The following is a 22678-nucleotide window of genomic DNA, read 5'->3' on the forward strand; positions in this document are numbered from 1 at the left end:
CTATTTTTGTCATTTTGATAGGCTCTTCTTGCCCCCCCCCCCCAATGTTTTCTGTATAGAAGCCTTCAGTAAATATTTTTTAATTAATTGTGAAGCTTTAAATATAGGAATTATATACAACTTTAAAATTGGCAGTGAATTTGGCTTTTTTTTTTTAAAGATTTTATTTATTTACTTGAGAGAGAGACAGTGAGAGAGAGCATTAACGAGGAGAAGGCCAGAGGGAGAAGCAGACTCCCCATGGAGCTGGGAGCCTGAAGCGGGACTCGATCCCGGGACTCCAGGATCATGACCTGAGCCGAAGGCAGTCGTCCAACCAACTGAGACACTCAGGCGTCCCGAATTTGGCTTTTTGTACTGATAAAGTAACAATTCTTTATAAGCTTATGTAATTTTTTTAATGTTTTATTTATTTAATCTCTACACCTAGTGTGGGTTCAAACTCACAACCGTGAGAGCAAGAGTCATATACTTTTCTGACTAAGCTAGCCAGCCACCCCTAGGTTTATATAATTCCTAGAAATAATTTCATTTCTCTTAGAACATGTGTACAGTTATAGTAGGTCAGTGAATAAATATGGGGGCTTAAAGACTTGATTTTTCATCTGTTTAGTGAAGGCATGTGCCTTATTTTTTTAATCCAGAGAAATATCTAAAATACTTTGTTGTCGTCCACCCCCCCCCCCCCCCCCCGCCCCAGGAGAATCGTATAGTTAACAGGGCAGTTGTAGTGTAAAGGCTGAAGCAGTATGAACAAGTAGCTCAGTGTGTCCTTCTCACCTTCAAGGTGGACACTTTTGCTGTGTGTGTCTATATGTCTATATGTGTTAGACTTTATGTTTTGCTAGAGGGTACTTAGAATATGGGTGTATTTTATCCCATTCTCATAAGCCAGGTTCATGCTATGTTAGGTAGTGGAGACACAAGGGGTAAGCCAAGTAGACATGGAATTTATCCTTGAGTAATTTACCATCTGTTGGAGGAGAAAAAGCATTAATCAAACAACCATGTATTCTAAGATTATGTATGTACTGGGTTCTGTGGTAGCATGGCCAGGAGTGTATTTAATTTGCCATCTATGTATTCCTTATCTTTATTTGATATTTTCAAAAAACATTTTTAATTTGTTGAAAAATTACCCAGAGCATTGTTATTATCAGTAATAACTTTGATATTGAGTAGAAAGCCACATCAGACTGGCAGTGTTTGGGATCACTAATTCCATTAAGAAGCTACATACTTAAAGACTTAAATTTGAGATTTCCATGTAAGAGAATCACAGCCATACTTCAGTCAATTCTGGCGCTAATAGTATGGGTTCTAGCCCTAACCGGCTTTGTGAGGGTGTTGACACTGCCTGGGGTTTGGGGCATTTCTGCAGAGCTTGTTACTCAGAAATAGTTTCATCAGCTGGTATTCCCTGTACGTTTACTACTTCCTATGTGCAGCTGATACTCCAAAGAAAGATTAGTTAAATCTCATCTCCGTATTTCCTATAGCCCATTTAGGAAACACGGCATAGGCATGCCTCCCCTAGGCCTATGGAATTTTCTTTTAGCTTTAATATAGCTAGGAGTATCTGATTTTTGCTCTTTAGGTTTTAATGAGACAAATTTTACCCTTCCCTCAGTCTTTTCTCTCACTTGAAGTAAAGGTACTCCTACTTTCCTGGACATGATTTGAGGCTAGGGACAGAGATAAGGCTTCTTACTCCTCTAATTCTTCATTACATAGGGAAAGTAATCAGAAATCCTGGATATTTTCTTTCCTGTAACTGGTGACTTAGCAGATGCTTAAAATAGAAATCCTAGTACTTGATAGAAGTCTCTGCTTTCACAAGAGCAACCTTAATATTAGGGGAGTGAGGTGGGGCATTTAATCCTTATGTCCGCTTGACAGAGGTGAATCCAGATTAATTTATTTTCTCTGTTTAGCAAATATTGTACTTTGAAATTTGGGGAGGAGGAAGCATAATTAGGAGTTAATAACAAGTGACTTCTTCTTCTTCTTCTTCTTCTTTTTTTTTTTTAATTTTATTTATTTATTTGACACAGAGATCACAAGTAGGCAGAGAGGCAGGCAGAGAGAGAGGAAGGGAAGCAGGCTCCCCGCTGAGCAGAGAGCCCGATGTGGGACTCAATCCCAGGACCCTGAGATCATGACCTGAGCCGAAGGCACCGGCTTAACCCACTGAGCCACCCAGGCGCCCCTCTTCTTTATTTTTTTAATTTTATTTATTTGAGGGGTGCCTGGTTGGCTCAGTCGGTTGAGCATCTGCCTTCAGCTTGGGTCATGATCTTCAGGGTCCTGAGATCGAGCCCCACATCGGGCTGCCTGGTCACTGGGGAGTCTGCTTCTCCCTCTGACCCTCCCCCTTCTCATGCTCTGTCTCTTACTCTCACTTTCTCTGAAATAAATAAAATCTAAAAAATAATTTTATTTATTTGAAAGAGAGAGCGGAGTGAGAGACAGCATGAGCTGTGGGAGCGTGGGTGAGAGGCAGAGAGGGAGAGGGACAAATAGACTCCCTGCTGAGCAGGGAGCTCAATGCAGGGCTCAATCCCAGAACCCCAGGGTGTCCTGATCCTGCACCGAAGGCAGATGCTTAACTGACTGAGCCAACCAGCCACCCCTGACAAGTGACTTCTAGAGAGGTTTTATTTTGTATATTACTGGATTTAGACCAACTTTTGCCTCCAGATTTATTTTTTTTAAAAAAATTATTTATTAGAGAGATTGAGGGAACAGAGGGCAAGGGAAAGAATCCTCAAGTAGACTCCCCTACAGAGTGTGGAGCTGGTCATGGGGCTCTATCCAAGGACCCTGAGGACCTGAGCTGAAATTAGGGGTCAGATGCTTAACTGACTGAGCTACTTAGGCACCCCTGCAGATGTTTTTTAAATGCCTGACTTAAGCTGAATTTGCAAGATTAGATTTTATGTCCTATGAAAGTTAATAGTTTCTGTCTTCTGAAGGAATTGATCTTTTGTTTGACGGGTAGTACCTTTTCCCTATTTCAGTATCCTTTGTTGTTGGATACATAGATCTATGTACCTCAGAATATATTATTAGAATATATTTACATATTTACATATATTCTAATAAGTTGTGCAATCTAACAAGTTATGCAAGATTATTAATATGGTTCCCCTTTCACATTTTATTCATCTTGTTTCAACAAAATTATGTTTTAAAAATAAAAGTTAAAAAATTTCCTTTTAAATATTTACAGTTTATATTTAGATAGTCTGATTTTTTTTTAAATCTAAAATAATATATATACCCTTTGATATAACGCCCCGGTTTGTAACTTTGAGAAGTTTTTTTAAAAATTAAAAAAAGTTTTTTATTTTTTTGAGGAGTCTTTATCCTAAGTAGTTTCTCACCCTCACTTCCATCCTGAGAGTTTTTGTGGGGTCTTTAGTTCCCCTGGTATTCATGAAATTATCTGTAATAGCAGAGGTTCTATTGGAGAGGTGAAAGGAATAGCAAATGTATGGAAGATCTTAAAAATGCCGAAAAAGCAGCATTATTAAAATTAATATTTGGAGAATGCGGTTAGTTGGGATAGCGTCTTCAGATTGAGACCTTAACTTTTTAGTTACATAAACCTTTTTAGGAAATAATGGCAAGAAAAATCCAAGAAGTATCTAATATTGAGAAGTGAAGGGAATCATTCCAGGATTCCTTTTTTCTTCATTCTGCTTGTTATTAACCAACAACCAGTTCCTCACCTGGAAATCATTATTTTAGGATGGGGTGAGAGACAAACGGTTTGACATGAACTGTCAGTAGACAATAGGAAATGTTTACTTGCTGATCATTATCTTCATACCAAGCACCGTATTGGATGCTGCAGACTAAAAAGGAAGGGAAAATTAAATGTAGAGAAGTCAATATTTACATATTCTTTTAAAAAGGTGTATCACAGAAAATGTTTGCAAAGTAATAATGTATCCTATCTAAAGCTTTTTTCAAACAGTTGATGCTTTTTTTGGGGATAGTTTTTGTTACCTATTAAGAATTCTATATTATGGATTATGATTCCCTTTGAGCAAAGAGAAATTTGATTTACAATTGGCCCCAATTCAGATGCTAAGTCCTTACGTATAGATTTCTTCTCTCTCCAGTTTATTTCTACTGAGCTGTGTTTTATTTTGTATTTTAATCATTCTTAGAAATCTGTCAGCCTTCAAAAAGATAATGAAACCATGAAGAAAGAACAACTTAATTTTTTTCACTCCCCCCTCTCACCCCCGCGCCCTGCCCCCCGTAATGGGTTCATTCATCTTTATTCTAATATCTTTGAAATGACAGTTGTCTATCTTTAGGAAAGTTGTATTTTAGTCTTCCTTGGGGGCAGTTTTTAATCTTCAAATCTAAGCATATTCTTAAACTGATTTGGTTTAAAAAGGAAAGAGAACTTGCTACGTCATAACTTTGATGAGTTTATGTTCTTACCCACAGACATTAGACCAGCTCCCACTCACCAACCCTGAACATTTTGGCACTCCTGTCATAGGGAAGAAAACAAATAGAGGAAGAAGATCTAATCATATGTAAGTCCATTTTCATAACTGTTAGTTGAACCTGAATTCATTTCTCCTTCTAGTATTGTTTTAAGAGTTACTAATTTGAAATTGTACTTTGCAAAATGCTAACTGGATCTCGTAGCAATTTCAGACTCCTTAGCATGGTGCTTGAAATTCTCCACACTCAGCCAGCCTTAACAGCTGCATATCTGTCTGCCGTTTCTCCCTGCATGCATCTTGGTGCTGTAGTCAGAGTGGAACCAGTCAACATTCGCTGGACACATCCTTTGTTTTCCTGATACTTTGCTTTTATTCATGCTTATTTTTTTCTTTCTCAGATGTCACCTTCCATGTCATTATCTCACTCATTCAGTCTCCCAACAGAAATGCTCCCACCTTTATGTGAACTGCTTTGTGTCTCCCTACTCTTTCCTTAAAAACAGACCTGTTTTCTTTTCTCTGAGCTCTCTAAATTCTTTGCATTTATCTAATGTCAAAAACAGTATTTCATCTGTTACTGTCTTTGTAGTATTTGTTTTCTCTTCCTAATAATCTTAATCTCCTTGACAGAAACCATCTTACTTATTTTTATGTCTTACAGTTGTGACATATATTCTATCAGTTTAACAAATTATTTTTAATGGGCCATGCATAGGTTCCAAAAGGCTCTAAATTAAAAAGGATCACAGGATCGAAGGGTCATCAGAGATAAACAGTTTTCAAACAGTTTGAGAAAGAAAAATCATTTATTGCGAAGGACTGGGAGGCACAATGGGATCAGACTTCTCCATAGTAATACTAGATGCTGGTAGTCAGTAGAATGCAGAGTGTTGGAATGGAGGTCTCTACTGAAAAGGTGGACTTGGTTACTTAATATAATATAACATTGGGGGGAAATTAAAGATATGATGATAACAGATAGATTAAAAATAGCAAAGGCACTAAGTAACTTCCCCTGAAAATTGTATCAGAAAGGAAAACTTAGTAGGATGGAGGGAGAGGAGGTGGCTTAAATACAAAATTAAGTCCTAGTAACAGTAGGAAGTCGACAGAATAATGCCTACAATGTATAAATCAGTATAAGAGTATTATTTAGAGATAAGGTACTAACTATCAAAGAAACAGCTGGAATAGTTAAAAACATAGGTGCCTCCATAGGAGCAGGTGAAGAAAATTGGGAAGGTGAGTTTTTAATGTATTCCATTGGAGGTTATTTTTAGAAACAATTTTGAACATTTCACTTGGGTAAATTCAAAAATTTTAATGTGTCTGAGCCCCAAAATTGTCAGAGTGGCAGTTAAAAATAAATATTGAGTTGAATTACTGAAATCTTTAGCATAAGTGAATGCTTTCATTCAGTATTAAGAATCACGTATTAAATGTAAGTATGGCTCAGCTTTGGAGATAGAAATCAGATTGGGTAAGCGCTCTCTCTCATATTGCTTGCTTTCAGCCTTAGAGGAAAGTGATGAAGATAGGTATTATTTTTACTCATATTAATAATTGGGGACATTGGGCTCAGAGACAGTAAGTTATCCAAGAAACACACTAAGGAAAGAACAAGGACTTGAACTCACCCATGCTCCACGGGCCTTTTCCCATTCAACTGATTGACTCTTACTTAGATAGAGTAGTACTTCAGTTTCTTTCTAAAATTGTTCTAACAGTAAATAAATAATGACTCATTGGAGGGAGGAAATTAAAAGACTAATCCTTACACTGAAAAAATATTTCATATTCGTATTTTCCTACTATACTTGTGATTCAGACCATGCTTTTTTTTTTAACTCTCTGAAATTTTTAGATGTTTTTCAGTTAATTACTAAGTGAATAATATCTCTCACTTGGAATTTAGCATGCTGATGACTTGTGTATCTTAGGATATTCAGGTTGTAACTATTATTTGCTCTTCTCCATACGACTTGTTCATCCAGAAGGAGAAATAAATGAAAAATGTATGTTAGCATTACTCATATGAAAGCATCCTGTTGTCATTATTTGATGTTACTGTGATCTAATAATGTTATCAGTTTTTCCAGAGGGATGTTTTATTGCCGTAGAATATTCACTGAAGCACTTACAAGATAAACCTTTCAATGTCTCTTGGAAAATTAATGACTTCAACTGTGTATTAAAATTTTACCTACCATTGCTCATTAGAGTCTTCCATAGTTTTGGTAGTCAACTTCTAATTATGATCATTAATATCAGAATAATGAGGTAGGGTGTATTTGATGTAAAATTATTTCATTAGTGAAGATTTCTACTTCTCTAGCTTTTGAGAGTGGCAATGTGGCTTGATTGTTAAGAGTGTGAACTTTGGAGCCAGGTGGCCTGGGTGTGAATAACTCTCTCTGCCATTTCCTTGCTCTGTAGCTTTGGGCAGATTACTTAATGTTCATGCCTCAATTTTCTCATCTGTAAAATTGAGATAATAGTATTACCTATCTCTCAGAATTGTTGCAAAGATTAAATGAATTCATACCCTTAAAGTGTTTATATAGGAAACACTATGTAAATACTAGATATCAAACGTCATGTATTAAATGCAAAAATTTTCATCAAATACCAGTATGTGACTTGACTTCATTCATAAAAATATTTATATGTGTGAGTATATGAAAATACTGCTTACAGGGTTTATGTCTGATAAGTGGAACTGGTTTTGGCTATATTATTTGAATTTTTTGAAACAGTATTTCCATATTTTATATTTTATATATATAGTAAGAAAAACAATTTTTGTGTCCATCAAAAATTCTTTTTAAACTTTGAAAAATATTGCATCTAATATTTAGACATGTTTTATCTTTCTTCAACTGTCGCCTACACATGTAAACATAAATTTGAAGTAAGATAATTTATAGAGTATCACCTAGAATGATCTTTAAAAATGACCCAGTTATGACGTATTAAAAAATCTATTAGCCGAGGTCTCCCTTTCTTGAAGATGAGACTAAAGCTTGCAGTTATCACTGAGCAGGTTGATCTTTGCTTTCTGAAGAGTCCAGCAGACATTCTAAGTGATTTTCCTGTTGAGAATCTCTGTGTATAATGAAAGATTTGCTGTTGGGGTTGTATTGCATATGTGCAGAGTAAGAAGGCCAACCAGAAGTTGAGAATTAACTATACAGGAAATGAAGCCCTTTTCATCTATCATCTTGTTTTGCTTGCTCTATTCCTTCCCCCTCACTATGGTGGTCATTCTCATTGCCAAGAGATGTTACAGTGTTTTCGCTTAGCAATTAACGCCATGGTATGTAGGCACCACAGGCAAGTACCACAGTTGGAAATTCCAATCTCCTTTATTACAGTCCCTCAGAGTTCTTTCTCCCCTTCCTGAGTGATTTTCTACAACAAAGTCTTGGACCTGGACCTTGAGGTCATTTATCTGACCTTGATTTCCTCTTCCATTACTCAACTAAAAAAGTCTTCCTTTGATTCTCTGATTGTCTTTTGAAATTTAATTTTGTACAAAGGTAAATAAGGTTTTTTCTTCCCAGGCTTCCGCAGGCTCCATTGTTTATGAACATATCACTACTCTTATTTTCTTTTAACAACTTTTAATCCACATGCCGGTTAATGTGCCTTCAGATATTCCAAAATTGATTATTTTTGATACCTTCCTTCAGTTGAGTTTTATTTATATTCTACCTTTAATTACTTAATTCAAATATATTCAGCTATTTTCTTAAGATTATCATTCTCTATTTTAATTTTTTAAAGCAAATTATTGATCATTTAATCAGCGTGTAAGTTGATTGAATTTTGCCATTACAATTTAGCCACTGAATATAGATGTTTTATTTCTGCCTAAAGAATAGAATAACTGAAATCATAGAAACATTTGTGTACCCACACCCCTCAAAAGTATTTTCCAATAACCTGGCAAAAGTGTATATGCAGCTGCTACAGTGGAAATCAGTCTGCTTGTTGTTATTTTTTTTCTCCTTCAGAAAAAGAGTAAAGCATAAGAAAGCTTAAAATAGTTCTTGATAGGGATTATGTATGGGCAGGAATTTTACCCATTGACAGCACTGAAGTTTACCCAATAAAGTAGTGATGTGTACTTGGTATTTATATAGGTCTGCAGATCTTTAAAAAATGTTTTTCACTGAGATATAATTAGCATAACCTTTATGAGGGTGAACATAAAATTCACCCTCATAAAGTGTCTAGTGTGTGGTGTTTTTAGTATATTCACTGATTGCGTAACCAGTGCCACTATCTAATTCTAGAATTTTTTTTTTATTATTTGCTATTTTATTTTATTATGAGAATTTGATTCTAGTTTCCTTCTTGATTAAAAACTGGGGAAAAAATAAAACCCTTTTATTGGTAAGTATATACATGACCGTATGTTCTATGTTTTAATCTCTAAAGAGCTGTACATTGTTAGATTTCCTGATACTGACTAATATAGGTTTTTGATTTAGTGTACAAAATTTGACACCGAGTTACTTGCCTGAAATCATAAGGATCATTGAAGTCGGTTTTTCTGGTTGTACCTTGTCATTTGCTCTTCTTTGGCACACATCTTGTCTAAAGTTCTTCTTAGTTAATTTACAATTAATTTACAGTTAATAGTGATTTTCAGTCAGTTCTAAATAATTAGTGTGGTAAACATTTCCGTGTAGTTAGCTTTGTTCCCAGTGGGCATCAGATAATCATGTCTCAGAGACAGTGCATTATTTTGTTCTGGCTCTCTAAATAAATACGATCTTATCACCAAAGAAGCAACGATGTCAGAGGGCTATAACACCAAGCAGGTTCTCTGCTTGCTCTGTGTTTGCTCCCTTAAAATATTTTTTAAAATTATTTTTTATTATTTTTACATTTTATTTATTTGAAAGAGCCCATGTGAGCTCACGAGCAGGGAGAGCGGCAGAGGGAAAGGAGAAGTAAATTCCCCTGCTGAGCAGGGAGCCCAAAGTGGGGCTTGATCCCAGGACCCCAGCATCATGACCTAGCTGAAGGAAGATGTTTAACTGACTGAGCTAACCTTAAATAAAATAGTTTTGATGCTCATTTATTTCAGTTCACTAGTTTATTGAGTGTCTTGGGTAAATTAATTCCTGGCTAAGAGTCTTAGGTATAGATAGTTGTATGGTTTATATTGGTTGTGTACATTATACTGCTTGTATACATTTTATGATTTTAGGAAAAATAAAATTAGAAATAGTAGAAAGAAAGAAATCTATTCAGTTCATTTATTTACTCAACAAATATTTATTGAATATCTATGCTTGTGCCAAGCACTGTTCAGGTATTTGGGATATATCAGTGAATAAAAGGCATTGATAAAATCTCTGCCCTTAGAGTTTATATTCTCGCATATATGGGAGATAGATGATAAAGAAAATACATAAGAAAGAACTAAGTAGATTATATTAGTACGATGGATTTGTAAATGCTGTGGGTAAAGAATAAAAGTGAGGAGAGATTGGGGCAAATTTGAATGAGAGGGTCAGGGTCACCTAATTGAAATGACAGTTGAAAAGATACTTAGAGGAGTTCAGGGGTTTCCTGATGTTGAGGAGTAGAGCGTTCCAAGCTGTTTGACTGTAAAGGGGAGTAGAGAAATGAGGTGGCAGTAGCTGGTGGGGAAGGTGAGGTCAGGAGATTTTTTTTTTTAAAGATTTTATTTATTTGACAGAGAGAGATCACAAGTAGGTAGAGAGGCAGGCAGAGAGAGAGAGAGAGGGGAGGAAGCAGGCTCCCCACCGAGCAGAGAGCCCAACTCGGGGCTCAATCCCAGGACCTTGGGATCATGACCTGAGCCAAAGGCAGAGGCTTAACCCACTGAACCTCCCAGGTGCCCCAGGGGATTCTTTTTTTAAGTGGGAGAAATAATAGCATATAAATAACAGTATGCTGAGGGGGCTCAATGTAGTAGAGGCAGAAAAATTGATACAGGAGAGAGAAATGAGTACTCTTGAAACAAAATCTTGCAGTGGGGGTCAGGAAATCTAGTCCATAAATGGGCGCTGGTTTTAGAGTAGAACTTGAACATTTAATATGAAAGGTGAATAGGTGTTCTATGTAGGCAGTCACTTTTTTTTTATATGTCACTTTCTGATGTCTGAAGTCTTCACACTTGTTTAAGTCTTAAGAAAGAAATGAGAATTTTTAGAAAGATGCAGATGACTTTATGAGGCAAATAAAGCGCAGTTTTCTCTGTTTTACAGATTTAATATATGTTTTCCATGATATTCGGACTTTCTGTCTTGCTAATGATAATGACATAAAGAGTGTCCCTTAAGTCCTAGCTGAATAAGTTTTTTATGACTGCTTTGAAAAAGCAGTAATTACGGTTTTAAGGTTGGTTGTCTTCTACAGTCATTAGAAAGTGAAGAGATAAAAGTCATTGCCCTTGAAAAACACTTCTAATCAATTAGAGCTCAGACTTGGGAGGTCTGTCATTATTATCCCAAACTGTGCGCCTATTTTTAAGGTTTTATGCTTTGCTAATATGAAGGCGTATTGGTTTTCCCTGCCTTCTACTTACTTCCTATGTCCCTACTTAACACTGCTTTAAGTGCCATTTGAAAGAATACTAGTCTCAGCAGCAAACTTGAAAAATTGGCTTTGTTTTTAACAGGGACAATTTTTAAGTCACTTGATCACTGAAATCAAAGAGTGGTATTTCCCATATCATTCCAAAATGTTTAGTATTATTATAGTAGTTTTTGCTTTCTTTATAATTTTGCTGAAATATTTAAAGGAGTGACATGTTGCCATCTCCTTGGAAAGGCATCAAGACAAATTTTTAGAGTATATTAGATTGTCCCAGTCAACCAAATAGTTAAATTATGTTTAAGGTTTTTAAAAATAATCCGTCAGTTTACACTTTTTCTCAGTGAACTTGGTCATTACCAACTATTTCAAAAATGTTTTAATAAAATCTTTAAAAAAAAAAAAAAAAAAAAAGGGGGCGCCTGGGTGGCTCAGTGGGTTAAGCCGCTGCCTTCGGCTCAGGTCATGATCTCAGGGTCCTGGGATCGAGTCCCACATCGGGCTCTCTGCTCAGCAGGGAGCCTGCTTCCCTCTCTCTCTCTCTGCCTGCCTCTCCGACTACTTGTGATTTCTCTCTGTCAAATAAATAAATAAAATCTTTAAAAAAAAAAAAAATGTTTTCATCCCCATAGGTAATTAATACTAACCATTCTTCTATTTTATTTTGTAAAAAAAAGAACCTATATTGCAGTCTCTTCATTTCTTGTGTCTTCACTTACTATGGGTGTTTTGAGCACTCAGTTGTTAGAATCCTTCTTTTCTTTAACACTGGTTGTGGGCTTTCTTGGAACCAGATTCAGAGTAGAATTTTTGTTTGTTTTATGGGGCTTTTTTTTTCCTTTTTAAAAAGTTTTACTTTTTGGTATACTTTTGTCTAACAAGTGGATGGTTTTCGATAATTTATTTTTCTGCTGACAGTGAACTTCTTTTTAATTTATTAGTTTAATATACAGTGGAAACTGAAAGGAATTTCTAATATAATACAAAGTAACAGTATTGTACATTTTATCAGTGTCTAGTTTGTGTATTTGATATTAAGGATAGCATTGGTGATCTCTTATCAGATTGTCTTCTCTCCCCATCCCAAGCCCCCAATAAATAAAGGTCTTTCTTCCCCTTTTTAAAATTAGCTTTGTATTGGGAGTATAAAATTACTAAATTTAGAACTTCTTTAATCTCAGAGTTGGACCTGATACATTTTAGTGTAGTACTGGGATGTTTTGTCTTGGGCTTTTTGAGGGTTTGGGGACCAGTGTTACTCTGTTCTGTTCTTCCCCCTTAATCTTTTAAAGTAACACTAAATAAATCTAAAGGATGTCTAGGAAAATGATATGCTTTCTTCTAATGATGATCCTTTTTGTTATTCTTTAGGAATTTAGAAAACTTGAAAAATTTAAATTTGCTGTTCTGTAGGTTTTAGAAAATGGGATAAGATTTGTAGAATACCTTTATTTATCAGTGAGGCATGCTCATTCTTTGTGGAGATAAATGGAAATATCTGATTTTTTTTCTTTCCCTAGACCGGAGGAAGAGTCTTCTTCATCCTCCAGTGATGAAGATGAGGATGATAGGAAACAGATTGATGAACTGCTAGGAAAAGTTGTGTGTGTAGATTACGCTAGTTTGGATAAAAAGAAAGCACTATGGTTTCCCGCATTGGTGAGTAACTTCTGTATAAAAGAGTTTAATTTTCAACTAGTTAGGTTCATGAAAAAAACAACTGATAATCTTACTAGTGGTTTTCATAGGTACAGCGTAGGGAAATGGTACTAGCATCATTTAGTTTACACAAAGATTACTTTCAAAATTGTCCTTGAGTACCAAGAACTCTTAAAGTCATCCAAGAAAGGCAAAATTACAGTAATTTTAAAGGGTAGGCATGCGGGAGTTCATTATACTGCTCTATTTTGGGTAGAAGATTCATAATGCAAACTTTTAAAACTCCTAAATTCATCATACGAAAGACTGTAGAAGAGGAGAATCTTCTGCTGTTATTTGCAAATGATTCCTGTTTATCATTCTTTTCAGTGAATGTGATTTGTATTCTTTATCCTGACTGCTTATCAGCTCACTGTTTTGCACAAAGTAATTGCCCAATAATTATAAGAGCAAATACATGCTAGCTCTTATAATTAAAACTTCTGTTATAGGGGCACCTGGGTGGCTCAGTAGGTTAAAGCCTCTGCCTTCGGCTCGGGTCATGATTCCAGCATCCTGGGATTGAGCCCCACGTCAGACTCTCTGCTCTGCAGGGAGCCTGCTTTCTCCTCTCTCTCTGCCTGCCTCTTTGCCTACTTGTGATCTCTGTCAAATAAATAAATAAAATATTTAAAAACAAACGAACAAAACTTCTGTTATATCTTAAAATTAAAACTCAAGAGGGCAATTATTTGTTTTAATAAATGTAGATACCTAATGATACCTTCGTACCTCTGCATATATCCATCTATCAATCCTAATAGTTATTGGATGCCTGCCATCTGCAAGGATTGTGTTAAGACCTTTACAAGGACTACGAGGCAGGTAATATTATTTATCCTCACTTAGAAATTAGGAGACTGAGTATTGGAAAGTATTAGAAAGACTGAGTATTAAGTAACTTGGTTAAAACTTAAGTATTAGGGTATATGATCATTTCTTTTTTCCCAAAGCACTAAGATTCTTTGTAAGAATTTCTTTTGCAACATGTTTTTAAAACCAGTTTTGTGTATCTTTTTCTAAAATAACAGGAATATTAATTTTTTTAATTTAATGTTAATATATTCAGTATTAAGATTCTCTCACCCATAGTTTCTAAATAATTTCCACGATGATGAGAAAAATATTTAAGGATTTATGATGTTGAATTGTCAGTAATTAGTGTAGGAACCATCACAGTATTATTTAAAGAATCTTATAATTATTCATATATGTAATCCTCCCCCCGAAATTGGATAGTGGATGAATAATTTTTATCAACTAGAATGTAAAATTGTGTTGTGGATCAAACAGTCTTGACATAGTCACATAAATAGTATTTGGGATTCAATTTTTAAAATTTGTTTTTGTAAATTTTGCAAAAATTTTGCAATTTTCCTTGTGTTAGGAAGTAGCCCCCATGTGTTGAGCACCTGCCATGGCCAGGTACTATGTGAAGCTGGTTCATATAAATAGTCTCATTGAATCCTAACTGAGACTGAAAAAATAAGGGGAATTTACCCTATTTTTTTTTTTAAAGATTTTATTTATGTATTTGACAGAGATCACAAGTAGGCGGGGGGGGGCAGGCTCCCTGCTGAGCAGAGAGGCCAATGCGGGACTCGATCCCAGGACCCCAAGATCATGACCTGAGCCGAAGGCAGCGGCTTAACCCACTGAGCCACCCAGGTGCCCGTATTTACCCTATTTTAACAGGAGGAAGTCTTAGCTTCCATGATTCATGCAGTCTTCTTTTCATTTTCCTTTACTGTTTCTCCTCTAACCAACCATTAAATGTTGTTGTGCAAGGTGCAGAATACATTACTCTGTATTCTTTTTAGGGTGATCTCATCCCCTTTTATAGTATCGGTTGCAGAGTTATCAGATAAGAATGCCTTAGGGACCAAGACAGTCACACACATGGGTGAACAGGATGAAGCATGGATTATTGTTCCTGAGGCGGAATGGAAAGCGAACCCATTTGCACACTACTACCAGCGCTGGCCAAAGCTACCATATGTGTAGTTTTTGAAACGCATAAGAGAGTGAGTCCTTCAATAGCTCAGTTGGTAGAGTGGAGGACTGCAAAACCCATGAGAAAAAAAGAAAAAGGTAGATTTTGTTCACAGTTTTAGACCCAAGTTTAAGCCCCTGATACTTAGGCTATTGAGTCCCAAGTTTATATCTTATAGTTCATACTTCCATTCTGACCTCTGGACTTGGGTATCTATTCAGTTTCTCCATTTGGATGTCCTTCAGCCATCTCAAAACATAATAGGTTTAAAACTAAACATATTATCCCCTCCCTCCTTCCCAAACTTGGCCCTCCTCCAGTGTTTCCTCTCACAGCGAATGACGACGTCATTTGCACAAGACAAAAGCCTGAGCGTCCTCTGCTCGGTCAGCCCTTCACTTCCCTAATTGCCTCTGATAATCTCTTTCCTTTAATACGCCATTGCCACCGCTCTCCATCCGAGTCGCCCCCTCTCTCCCCGGGGGGGGGGGGGGGTTGTGGTGGCTTTACCTCATTCAACTCATGCCCTTATCTAGCCCATTTTCAAGTAATTTTTCATTCTATTTTATTTGTTCTATTCTATTTTATTCTTTTGTTAAAGTTCTATTTATTTAAGTAATCTCTACCCCCCCATGTGGGGCTTGAGTTCAAGACCCCAAGATAAAGGGTGATATGCTCTTCTGACTGAGCCAGCCACGCACCCCCAAAGTAATTTTTATTCATTTCATTTCTTCCAAGTATTTTTATTTTATTCTTTTTAAAGATTTTATTTTTATTTATTTATTTGAGAAAGAGGGTATGAGAGAGAGAGCGAGAGTATTAGAGGGGAGAGGTCAGAGGGAGAAGCAGGCTCTCCGCTGAGGAGGGAGCCCAATGCGGGACTGGATCCTGGGATTCCCAAGATCATGACCTGAGCCGAAGGCAGACTCTTAACTGACTGAGCCACCCAGGCACCCCTTTCAAAGTAATTTTTTTTTTTAAAGATTTTATTTATTTATTTGACAGAGAGAGATCACAAGTAGGCAGAGAGGCAGGCAGAGAGAGGAGGAAGCAGGCTCCCTGCTGAGCAGAGAGCCCGATGTGGGACTCGATCCCAGGACCCTGAGATCATGACCCGAGCTGAAGGCAGCGGCTTAACCCACTGAGCCACCCAGGTGCCCTCAAAGTAATTTTTTTTTTTTTTAAAGATTTTATTTATTTATTTGACAGAGAGAAATTACAAGTACACTGAGAGGCAGGCAGAGAGAGAGAGAGAAGGAAGCAGGCTCCCTGCTGAGCAGAGAGCCCGATGCGGGACTCGATCCCAGGACCCTGAGATCATGACCTGAGCCGAAGGCAGCGGCTTAACCCACTGAGCCACCCAGGTGCCCCCCTTAAAGTAATTTTTAAGAGGCAAATCTGTTACAACATTTTCCTGCTTCAGGGTCTTTCCTTAAAGATTTTAGATTTTATCCTAAGAGTTAACATGGCCTAAAATGCTGGAAAAATCTGAACCCTTCTTATCAGTCCAAGCAGAAAGTTAGCCACACTGACCTCCTTTTGCTCTCTGGGATAGGTTCCAGTACTTACTGTCTCTGGACCTTCACATTATTTGTTTCCACTGCTTGCCGTAAACCCCTTATACTATACACACGTGAATCCACGTACTTCCTTTGTCAGGCCAGTTCCCACTCAGTCTTGAAAACGGAGCTTAGGGACGCCTGGGTGGCTCAGTTGGTTGGACGACTGCCTTCGCCTCAGGTCATGATCCTGGAGTCCCCAGATCGAGTCCCGCATCGGATTCTCAGCTCCATGGGGAGTCTGCTTCTCTCTCTGACCTTCTCCTCGTTCATGCTCTCTCTCACTGTCTCTCTCTCAAGTAAATAAATAAAATCTTTAAAAAAAAAAAAAAAGAAAAAGAAAACGGAGCTTAAATGTTGTGTCTTCAAGAAAGTGGTCCCTGCCTACTTAGATAAGGACTTCATGCAGTAGCAGTTAAATACACGTGCTCTTACTTGTTTAGTGCTGTCTTCCTGAATGTAGGGTGCAAGCTCCACGTGGGGATGAGTCTTGGTCTCTTGTTCTCTGGCATCTAGTACAGTAGCTCGAGGTGGCAGTCAGTGCCTATAGAGTGACAAGATGAGTATATGAGCAAATGCTAAGTATTTACTTCAGGACTTTATTTGAAATGACAGGGAAATTTACCTTGATGCTAATAATGTATAAAAGACTTTGATCAAGGAGTTCATTCAGAAGGCCACCCGCATTTATTTATTTATTTATTTATTTAAAATATTTTATTTATTTATTTATTTATTTATTAAGATTTTATTTATTTATTTGACAGAGAGAAATCACAAGTAGATAGAGAGGCAGGCAGAGAGAGAGAGAGAGGGAAACAGGCTCCCTGCTGAGAGCCTGATGCGGGACTCGATCCCAGGACTCTGAGATCATGACCTGAGCTGAAAGCAGCGGCTTAACCCACTGAGCCACCCAGGCGCCCCTAAAAGATTTTATTTATTTATCAGAGAGAGAGAGGGGGAGAGAGCGACTACAGGCAGACAGAATGGCAGGCAGAGGCAGAGGGAGAAGCAGGCTCCCGGCTGAGCAAGGAGCCTGATGTGGGACTCGATCCCAGGATGCTGGGATCATGACCTGAGCCGAAGGCAGCTGCTTAACCAACTGAGCCACCCAGGCGTCCCGGCCATCAGCATTTAAAGAATGCCTAGTACAATGCAGTTGCAGTTATGGAAAATGTTAACCAACTCCTTAAAGACCAGATAGAACAAACCTATTTCTAGCTGCTTTCTGACCTGTGGTGAGAGTACGTGCCTTTATGTATCATTGTGTCATCTCAGAGCCATAAGCCCATCCCTAAGACAAACCTGTCATACTTTCTTAGCTTGTTTTTCATTTAGAAATATAACTATTCTGTTAACTTGTTCTTGATATGCATAGTGGGCTGTCTTGGAATTAGAATGCTAAAAATTCTTAGATATCTTGCAGCAGCCTTTGGGAAGACCGGCTTTAACCTCACTTTATTTATTTTATTTTTTATTTTTTTTTTTAAGATTTTATTTCTTTATTTGACAGAGATCACAAGCAGGCAGAGAGGCAGACAGAGAAAGCAGAGTGGGGGAGGGAAACAGACTCCCTGCAGAGCGGAAAGCCCCATGCAGGGCTCTATCCCAGGACCCTGAGATCATGACCTGAGCTGAAGGCAGAGGCCCAACCCACTAAGCCACCCAGGCGCCCTTAACCTCACTTTAAATAGCAGCTGAGGTGGCTCCAGCTAAGTCCTCCCTTGGGTAATGATCAGTCCCACACAGCCTCCATGTCTTTTTAAAAATGTTTACTTTTTAGAGTGGGTGGTATTATGAAGAAATTTTTGTGCCTGTTATATATATTTAAATGTAAGTAGTAAGTAGAACCTCATCTCTCGCTTTTTTAAGATCGAGACTGCTCTGGTTGAGCATCTGATACTGGCTCTCGTTTTGGTTCCCACAATTCTCCTAGCCGTGGCGCACATTCTCTGTGAAGGCTTAGCCTTTACCTCCGGTCCGGCCCAGACCTCACTTTCATGCCAGCGTCCTCTTTCTGAGGCATGGCCTTGCTTCTGCTTCCGACACAAGCCTATGTCAAAAACAATGTGGGGAATCTAGAGAGCTGGAGGGATAGAGGATGTACATTTAAAATTACTTGTGTATATTCCCACATGCTTGTAGCTGTTTACCCTACAAACTGAAATAAGTTTTCAAACTTTGAGCTGAAATTGTTATTTATTTATTTATTTATTTAATTTTTATTTATTTTTTTTTTAAAGATTTTATTTATTTATCAGAGAGAGAGAGGGGGAGAGAGTGAGCACAGGCAGACAGAATGGCAGACAGAGGCAGAGGGAGAAGCAGGCTCCCTGCTGAGCAAGGAGCCCGATGCGGGACTCGATCCCAGGACGCTGGGATCACGACCCGAGCCGAAGGCAGCTGCTTAACCAACTGAGCCACCGAGGCGTCCCTGAAATTGTTTTTTGAAAGGATTTACATAGTTGATACATAAATATCTAAATGTGCTCTTAGTTCTAATAGTTTCACACTTTTTTTTAAAGGTGGTCTGTCCAGATTGTAGTGATGAAATTGCTGTGAAAAAAGACAATATTCTTGTTCGATCTTTCAAAGATGGCAAATTGTAAGTATGATTCACTAGAGGTGAAAAATATGCTGTTTTTCCAAGTTGGGATGGTAAATGATAAATTAGTTATTTCTAATGCTTTCGCTTTTACTTTTCACCATACAGAATGTTTTGAAGTATGATCATTTTTCACATTAGCATTTAAGTGGTCTTACAAGTCTGCTTTCCTTGTTCATTTTTTTTTTTTTAAATCCCAGAGTTCACCTAGTTTGTCAATATTTGCCTACATAGTAGCTGGTGATGTGTTGAGGCAAATTTAAATATATCTACTGTATCTAATACTTGATTGCTATCTATGAAATCTACTTTAACAAGACTGAGGTAATCAGAAATTTGAAAACTGAAATTGAATACTGGTTTGATAATATTAAGAAATTATTATTGGGGCGCCTGGGTGGCTCAGTGGGTTAAGCCGCTGCCTTTGGCTCAGGTCATGATCTCAGGGTCATGGGATTGAGTCCCACATCAGGCTCTCTGCTCAGCAGGGAGCCTGCTTCTCTTCCTCTCTCTCTGCCTGCCTCTCCGTCTACTTGTGATTTCTCTCTGTCAAATAAATAAATAAAAATCTTAAAAAAAAAAAAAAAAGAAATTATTATTAATTTTTAAATGTGTAGTATTGGTGGTATGATTTTTAAAAAGAATTTTCTTTTAAAGCTTCATAATAAAGTATATTATAAATCAAATTAAATAATATCTGGGATTTGCTGTAAAATAATCAGATGGGGTGGGAGGGGAAGTAGGTAAGGATGTAAATGAAACTAGTAACTATGAGTTCATGATTATTGTAGTTGGATAATAGATATGTAGTGAATGATATAACAGTTCATTGCACTGTTCTATCTCCGTTTTTATGTTTTTGAAATTTTTAAAACAAAAAGTTAAAAAAATAAGCAGGTTGAAAAATGTATTTGGAGTAGTACTCAGGCTTTTGTAGATTGATAATAAGCCAAATGCAGAAGAGCTGAATGATGGAGAACAATGATTTATTATTGTAAAATAGGAGGTAGATGTGATAGATATGATAGAAACTCTCCCAGTTGCTTGGTTCGGACATCCTCCCTATGGCTAGGGAGTTCCATGAAGGATCTTAAATTATATATTAGAAGTTTGCTTTTGAGCCTAGACTCCAATTTAAAAACAATTATTAAAAGAACATTTACATTATAAATATGTACATTTTCTTCCAGTCTTAAATTTAGTAATCTCTTGTGATCATCCCAAGACAATGGCAAATTCTTACTATTTGACTTCTTTTTTATTGGATTGATCCTGCGATCCAGGTATTTTCATTTGTTATTTTGGGTAGCAGGATTGATATTTTCATTATTGCATTAGGCAGGAGGGACTCTGATATTTGAGAATACCTTGTAAAACATCTCAAGGAGGGGTCATTCTGCAGATGATACATATTTTAACATCCTGTCCAGCATTTTGTTTGGGAATTGCAACACTGTGCAGTCACTTTCATTGTAAATATTAATGTTTCCATATTTTCAGTATCTTTTCTGTGGTGTGTGATTGACCTCTTAATCTCTGTTGTATTTTTGTGTCTTTCTTTTTCTTCAAAATTAAAACAAATAATGTAGTACTTCAGTGCCGAGAAAGGACGTCCATGAAATTACTAGTGACACTGCACCAAAGCCTGATGCTATTTTAAAACAAGGTAAGGATAATCTTGGGATAATTTATGGTTAATTTAAAAACCGCTAAAATGTTTTTGAAGATCAAACTTTCTTTTGCTCTTTATAAAGTACATATTTTTGAAGTTCTGTCTTTGAAGTTCTGTTTGGTTCTATATGAATTACACTTTTGTAAATCTGTGTGTCTTTTGCTATTACAGGGCTGCTTTTTCATCTTTAGCATATAATCGGGGCAGTAATCTAGGAGTGGGAAGAAACTAGATCATCAGCCAATTACTATAGATTTGCTTTTGCCTAGTGAATAAATATTAGTTCCCGAGGATTATAGAAACAGGAATCAAAAGTAATTTTGATTTGGCACTTCTCATAGTATAACAATAATAGTTTATAGAGGAATATGCCATAATTGCCTTTCTTACTTGATTTTTGGCATTGTAGAACTTTCTTATTGCCCAGGTTCATTAAATCTGATAAGATGCTACGTAGACTAGTTAAAAATCAAGAATTTGTGGCTTAGAGTTCTTGTCCACATATTGTAAAAGAAAAATAATTGTGTCTTGCTAATTTTGGTTTCAGCTAATTATTGATATAATTTTAATTCAGGTTTTACTAGGAATGAAGATAACGTATCTATAGTACATTTTCAGCTATTGTATGTTCCTTACAGTGGCTTTGTGCTTGGTATATAATGCTGTTTAATAATCATTTATTGGACCAATAATTAGAAATTTACCTATTTTTTTAAACCTTTAAAAAAGATTTTATTTATTCACTTGACAGAGAGAGAGAGAGATCACAGGTAGGCAGAGCAGCAGGCGGGGGTCTGGGGGGAAGCAGGCTCCCTGCTGAGCAAAAAGCCTAATGTGGGGCTCCATTCCAGGACCCCGAGATCATGACCTGAGCTGAAGGCAGAGGCTTAACCCACTGAGACAACCAGGCGCCCCAAAAAGTTTACCTATCTTAAAGTTGTTTTTACTAGGCATGTTTAATTTTTGTTTAAAAGAAGGAAACTGCTCTTTTCCTTTGTATTTGTTTGAACCTAAGTCACCCTCCGGTAACAGTAGTTTGCCATCTATAAATTGGGTGCCTGATGCTTAGGACTGCTGGGTTTTAAATGAGTCACTAAAGTGCACAGTGCCTGGCCCACAGCCAACACATGATAAATGTCTGTGGTATTATCACAGTGGTTAATTTTTTTTATCTTGTTTAACGTTGTTAGACAAATAAGTTTGTCCTAATTTCTCCAGTTCACACAATTTTTGGTCCTCTCTGCAGCCTTTGATCAGGCCCTTGAGTTTCATAAAAGTAGAACTATTCCTGCTAATTGGAAGACTGAACTGAAGGAAGATAGTTCTAGCAGTGAGGCCGAGGAAGAGGAGGAGGAGGAAGATGACGAAAAGGAAAAGGAGGATAATAGCAGTGAAGAAGAGGTAAGGACAAACAGTCGATGTCTTATGAAATGAAGAGAAACAGTTGGGTTTCCTCTGTGAGTTGGGATTTGGCACAAAGTCATCAATCACTTCAATGTTTTTAGTATTAGAAATATTTCATAATAAAAATATGCTTGTGCTATCCATCATAACCAAGTAGTTTGCTTGCTTATTTAAAATAGAAGTATGGTCTTGGCAAATTAGAAATAGTAAGTTATTTCAGTAACCTCAGAAGTGTTTGTTAACCTTGCCATGCTTTTGGTTTATCAGATAATAAGGGAAATACCGACCTAATATGGCAGAGTGCTACTTTCACATGCTTTTCATCGTCCTGTGGACCCTCTCACCTCCTACTGTGTGTTCATCTGCATATTTTATTGAAGTACCTAGAGAAGTATAAAATATAGCATCCATCTAGTATTATTAAAAGATTAATCAGCAAAAAGGATTAATATCTCTTTGATTCAGAGGATCTTAAATTATATCTAATGTAAATGGGTGGATAGTTCTAATTAGATCATAAATAAGGCATTTGTGAATTTGTATGGGTCAAGGAGATGAAGTTTTAGATTTTACTGTAAATGGTACTTTAGGTCTAGCAATGATAAGTACCAACAAAAGATGTCCATGATATTACTGGTGATACTGCACCGCTGTACTTATTAATATTCTGTTGAATGACTGCCTAAAAGTTACTGGTGA

At 37.0% G+C, this 22678-nt stretch overlaps 1 protein-coding gene across 6 annotated transcripts in view; it reads left to right on the forward strand.

Annotated features, from left to right (window-relative positions):
* Positions 1-22678, forward strand: part of ARID4B (AT-rich interaction domain 4B) — a 148377-nt gene that overhangs the window by 69597 nt on the left and 56102 nt on the right. For all 6 annotated transcript variants that reach the window (XR_009352696.1, XM_059170408.1, XM_059170409.1 and 3 more), the window contains exons 7-11: positions 4468-4559; positions 12569-12707; positions 18824-18903; positions 20493-20569; positions 21822-21976. Coding sequence is in view for 5 of the 6 variants with exons in the window: in XM_059170408.1 (XP_059026391.1) it covers positions 4468-4559; positions 12569-12707; positions 18824-18903; positions 20493-20569; positions 21822-21976 (543 nt within the window). In the remaining variant the exon portion in view is untranslated. The remainder of the gene's footprint in view (positions 1-4467; positions 4560-12568; positions 12708-18823; positions 18904-20492; positions 20570-21821; positions 21977-22678) is intronic.

This window comes from Mustela lutreola, chromosome 4 (assembly GCF_030435805.1).
Source record: "Mustela lutreola isolate mMusLut2 chromosome 4, mMusLut2.pri, whole genome shotgun sequence".
NCBI classification, from domain to species: domain Eukaryota; kingdom Metazoa; phylum Chordata; class Mammalia; order Carnivora; family Mustelidae; genus Mustela; species Mustela lutreola.